The 5,992-nt window shown below is 38.3% G+C and overlaps 1 protein-coding gene across 1 annotated transcript; it reads right to left on the bottom strand.

Annotated features, from left to right (window-relative positions):
* Positions 1-949: 949 nt before the first annotated feature.
* Positions 950-5,697, bottom strand: LOC134631683 (proteinase-activated receptor 1-like). Its single transcript, XM_065471472.1, has 3 exons — positions 5,317-5,697; positions 4,285-4,303; positions 950-2,073 (listed from the first exon to the last, which is right to left on the bottom strand). The coding sequence occupies exons 1-3, from the start codon at positions 5,695-5,697 to the stop codon at positions 950-952; spliced, it is 1,524 nt and encodes a 507-aa protein (XP_065327544.1).
* Between the last annotated feature and the right edge of the window lie 295 nt (positions 5,698-5,992).

Genomic DNA, 5,992 nt, shown 5'->3' with positions numbered 1-5,992 from the left:
TATTTGCTGTGATTGTTATGCCCCATACTGCCAGTAGCTGTTGAGCTTGAATAACTATGCTGTAACTCGTCAAAGCTTTTGAGGTTTTCATGCAAATGTAACATCCTTTTATGTTAGTTATTTATTTTTTAAGACTTTTTGGGTGTCTAGAAATGTCATATATCATTTGATGGTATCCCAACATCTAGGTTTCAGTATAAGGGTGTGGTTTGATGGTTGAACAAACAAAAACAGCTAAGGAATTGCAAGAGAAGATAACTCTATTTGTTGCTCTTTCACACAGAAAACACTAAATATCCATTACAAATACTCATTACTTGCAGCCCAGCACAGACGTAAGAGCTTCTCTGTAAGATTAAGAGCTTAACTGCATCTTGATAATGGAGACCGCTTGGGTCACTCTCTAGTTATTTAACAGTAATGTGGCAATACACGCTGGACAGACAAGCACAGAGGCAGTGGTGAAAACTCACAGCATAATAGCATATCTCATTTCTGTCGTGGATGTATCTTCTACAAAGTTTTTTTTTATGTATTCTAATATATTAAATAGAAAAAAGAAACCTAAGCAGAAAAATTTTATCATGAATGGTGGATATTCCACAAATAGGCAACCTCACTTATAATACTACACTTTTAAATATTGACATATCTATGAGCATTATTTTGATGCTCATATTCATACATTGTGTTATTTCAAATAAATCAATTCATCAAATAAAGAAGCTTGAATTAAATATACATTAATTAATGTAAAGTTTGCACCAGCAGGGGGAAGCATAAAACAAACTATGAGTGCAGATATTTCACTCCATCTCAGTACTTCAAGCTCAATAACAGTTTAATCAATAAACATACATTCAGAAAGAAAATCATTAAAGAATAGACAAAGTAATTTTAAAATGAAGTTTAACTTTAAATAACCTTTAAAATTAGACATAAGAGTTAATTAAAATGTCAGCACAGTGTTAGAGTTAGTCAGACTACTAGTTTCTTGTTTCGGTTGTTGAAGCTGGAAAGAGTCCACTGATGTGTTTAATTCAGAGTGTTTGGTATTTTGCAGGTTTCTGGGTTTCAGCATTGTTCTTGCGCTTAATCTCCAGGAATCAGTTGTTGAATGAGTGATATCTCTGCTCTCTGTCACCTTCTTACACTTCAGCATATTGGATAGTTGTTTCTGGCACTGCGAGGATCCAAAGTAGTAGAGCAGGGGATCCAGGAGGCAGTTCAGACTTCCCAAACACAGAAACACCAGATAGAGTGCGTAAGAGCCATCGGGTGCCTCCGGGCTCTTCTTGGGTTCTTCGTTTAATTGCAGGTAGTGTGCAAGCAGCAGACAGTTTGTGGGCATGAAACACAGCAAAAATATCACCAGCACAGTCAAAGTCATCACCATTGCTCTTCTTCTCCTCTGTGATGTTCCTGGAACATCATGTTGGACTCTGCTCAATGACCAGATTATCTGAGCGTAGGACACCACTGTGATGAGCAGAGGTAGGAAGAAAAAAATGCAGCAGAGGGTGAGGAAGTATGTCTTTAACCAGACGATCTTAGCTGTGGAGTGGACATCATGGCAGGTGGTGATGTTCAACTCACTGATGTGAAAAGTCTGGTCTGATGTAACAAGAGGCACAGAGCCAGTAAAGGATAACACCCACATGGTTATGCAGGCTATGACTGTGTTCCTTGGCCTCCTCCAAGCCAGAGAGTCAATGGGATAAACTACAGCAAGCAGACGGTCCACACTGATGCAAGCTATGAGAAGAACAGAACAATACATGTTCCAGTAAAAGGCAGCAGTGACAGCGCGGCACATGGACGGGCCAAATTTCCAGTTGTTGCCTTCAAAGTGGTAGGAGATCTTGAAGGGGAGCATTAGTGCAAAGAGAAGATCGGCTAAGGCCAGGTTCAGCATATAGATTGCAGCTGGCTTCTTAGGACGGATCCCCCGAGCAAAGGCCAGCAGAGCACAGATGTTAATTGGCACACTGATGGAGCAGACCAGCATGTAGAAGGAAGGTAAAAGGATGGTGGACACAGGGCCAGTTAGAAACTTCAGCGCCTGTTCCGAAAGTCCATCTCTTAAAAATGTTTCATTTGATGATTTATTAACTGCGGTCTTGGTATGTAGAAAACCTGCTTCAGATGCTCCTTTCGGTCCTCTAGTATTGTTTGAAGTGCCTAAAAGGGAGAGAGAGATTTAAAAAAAAACAAAAAAAAAAACGTGTCACTTTAACATATTTCAACTATGTAGCTTTAATATAGATATTAAAGCTACATCATTGAGATTATTGGATAATAGCTCTGTTAACAGAAGGTAAGAATATTATTATGAATCTAGTGATTTAAGAAATGAAATGAAATACAGATAATTTACTGGCTGGTTTCAGGTGTAAATATCTGAATATTTATTATTATTTTATTTTTGTATTAATCCTTATTTTTCGAGGTAAAAATCTAATTTCCAAGAGAGACCTGGCATCATGGCAGCAAAAGTTTAAACATTGCAAATTTAACAACTGGTCACAACTGAAGGATTTTCATTCTAACATACCTATGAACAGGTTGTTAAGTGCGCTCGAAGTTTAACATATGATGAGTTAAAGCTTTCTTATCATTATTGCCTGCAGGAAAGATACACACGGTTATAACAGAACCCACAGAAAACATTTCGCAGAAAGCAATTTTCAAGCCAGATTTCAAGTGTAAATACTTTTTTTTTGCCTCTTTTTATATTATTCAGTAGTCTTAATTTAAAAAATTTGGTATAAAAACTATGATGGTTGATCTTTATAATTTTTTTCACAGGTTACATAACAAATAAATTAGTTGAAGCTCTGAATCAGTAAAAAAGAAACATGCCAAATATTCTGTTTTGAACTTGTTGAACAAGATTTTAATGTTGCATATTTCACAATTAATGAAAATAGAGAGAATTGGGAGAACAAAATGAGAGACTGACAGATAAAAACACAATGTTTGTGTTATTTTTTAACAGTTAACACATGCAGTAAACACAAATAAAACACAGGAAATCATTCATTTATATGAAATTTAAAAAGTAAATAAATATAAGTCTATCACAACCAGAAACACAAAACTCACTTACCAGGAATGATTGTTTGTTTTTTCTTTTATTATTACTATTATTATTGTTATTTTCTTGCTATTTTCTTCTTAAATATAACTGCACACTTTCTATATGCTCATGTAAAGCTGAGGAACACGAGCCAAAGAATTTCATTATGGGTATATGTGGCTACACTGTTTATCTGTATATGACAATAAAACTTGAACCGTGAAACTATTATTTCTGCTTGATAACTGTCAAAACTAAATTTGTTTTAGAAAAAACAATAATATTATGTAGATTGACAAAATCATAAAAAAGTCAGATTTCATCTCTAACATATCCATCAATTGTTTTCTAAGTGTGCCTGTGTTAATTTAACATAAAATAACAAAGCTTTCTTACCATTGTTGCCTGCAGGAAAGGCACACGCACACAACAGAACCCACAGAAAATGTTTCCGAGACACTAAAACCATGGCCATTAGGATAATGGTGTTAAATTCATTCAATCTTCGTTCACGTCCCTACTGCTAAATGTTCATTTCAAGTAAATGAGTTCTGCCCAAAGTCCAACCAGTCTATTCCAAACGTGCTCCTCCACCAGTCAGAGCAAACTGCATCTAGAGACACTGTCTGCCTTTTCTCATCTCACATCTGTACATCCTCGATATTCTCAGTGAGACTTCCCTCTTCACATCCCTCCCTTTTAACAGGAAGAAACCTCTAGCTGAAACAGGCTCAGGGAGGGGCGGCCATGTGCCATGACCAATAATTTACTCATAAATTATCATTTACTGATAAATTATAATGTACTCATAAATCACAATTTACTCATAAGGGTGAGGCCTTCATTGGCAACACACACACACACACACACACTGCAAAAACACAAAATTAATATTAATATCATATCACAGTCAGAGGTCGGGGGAATGGAAATGTTTGTTCAAATATTTATTATGCTTACAGTATGAAGTCATACCATCTTCTTGAAGTAGGCCCATTTAAACCCACTTAGCCTTGCTAAAGTTAGGACAACTGCAATGTCTCTCTAATATGGGACAAATGAGAGAGGTCAATGAGCAAGGGGTCAATGTACCAAACAATTCTTTAATTACGGTGCTTTGTCCAATTCTTCATTTAGTCTTTCATTGTGACTCAAACAAAATTTAGTCTTTTGGTAGTGGTAATGACTTCCTTTAAATGCTTAATTTAGTAGTTTTGTGTAGGGCTGCTCAATTAATCGAATTTTAATCGTGATTACGATCTGGGCTTTCAACGATCATTAAAAATGACTGAGCCGATTATTAGCTCCTCCTCTCGCGCTGCTCCGTGTGGCAAATCGAGCGCACCTCTCTGCGTTTCGAACACGCGTCACAACAATTAAGAGGACCCGAGGGGAGCTCGGAAAGCTAAGCCGAAGTTATTTGGTGAGGAGAGGATAATGGCTGCTGAAGAAAGAATGCCGTTGGTTGAAAAGAGAGATAAAACGACTTAAGTGGTGTGGAAACATTTTGGGTTCGCGGAGTCAGACGTGGATCAAGTAGACATAGTGTGGAAACTTTGCTACGGTGTCGTAGCTGCACCACAGAGCAACACTACAAATTTATTCAATCATTTGAAGAGCGCTCACAAAGTGACATACGATCAAACAATGAAGGAACATAGAGAAAAAACTCTTGACAACACCTGCTTCATCCTCACAGACCTCCATTCACGCTCCCCTGTACAACGCGACTAAATATCCCACCAGCTCCCAGAGACACAAGGAGATAAGAAACGCGGTAACGTTTTCCTTGCCAAAGACCACTGCTCAATTAACACAGTGAACAACCAGTATTATGCAGTATTTTGAAGTTCACTAAACATAGATGTTTACATTTTTCATTTATTTTTTATATTGCAAACATTTGCACTGTTATCAGTATTTGCACACTATTTTATATTATTTTTTTGACATCTTTAAAGCCGTTATTCAATACATTATTATTGTTAAATAAATATCGTCAAATAATCGAGATCTCAATTTGTGAAATCAGTGAAATCAGTGAAAATAATCGTGATTATCATTTTTGCCATAATCGAGCAGCCCTAGTTTTGTGATTATTTTACAGTCATGTTGAGTTTCCACTTGGTGAATGTATATTTTTTTCATTGTCTTTGTAACCAAGAACAGAGTAAAGGTTTCTCTAGCAGGCAGCTGTGAGTTAATTATATACATGCAAAAAAGAATTCCCCTCTCACCCCTGCTAGCAGTCTATCCTCCAAGCTTGGGTCCCCTAACAGAGGCCTGGGAGCTTGAGGGTCCTGTATCTTAGCTGTTCCCAGGACTGCGCTCCTCTGGACAGAGATCTCCGATGTTGTTCCTGGGATCTGCTGAAGCCACTCGCCTAGCTTGGGAATCACTGCACCTAGCGCTCCGATTACCACTGGGACCACTGTTACCTTCACCCTCCACATCCTCTCAAGGTCTTCTCTGAGTCCTTGGTATTTCTCAAGCTTCTCGTGTTCCTTCTTCCTGATTTTGCTGTCATTCAGTATCGCAATGTCGATCACTACGGCTGTCTTCTTCCGCTTGTCTACCACCACTATATCCGGTTGGTTAGCCACCACTATTTTGTCCATCTGTATCTGTAATTCCCACAGGATGTTAGCTCAGTCATTTTCCACCACCCTAGGGGGCATCTCCCATTTTGACCTTGGGACTTCCAGGCCATACTCAGCACAGATATTTCTGTACACTATGCCGGCCACTTGGTTATGGCGTTCCATGTGTGCTAGCATTTTGCACCCTGCTGTTATGTGCTGGATTGTCTCAGGGGCATCTTTACACAGCTTGCACCTGGGGTCTTGCCTGGTGTGATAGACCACAGCCTCTATAGATCTTGTACTCAGAGCTTGCTCCTGTGCTGCCGTGATT

Source organism: Pelmatolapia mariae, linkage group LG7 (genome assembly GCF_036321145.2).
Source record: "Pelmatolapia mariae isolate MD_Pm_ZW linkage group LG7, Pm_UMD_F_2, whole genome shotgun sequence".
Lineage (NCBI taxonomy): Eukaryota > Metazoa > Chordata > Actinopteri > Cichliformes > Cichlidae > Pelmatolapia > Pelmatolapia mariae.
Note: the sequence above shows the minus strand (reverse complement) of the source record. Positions and strands in the feature narration are given on the sequence as shown.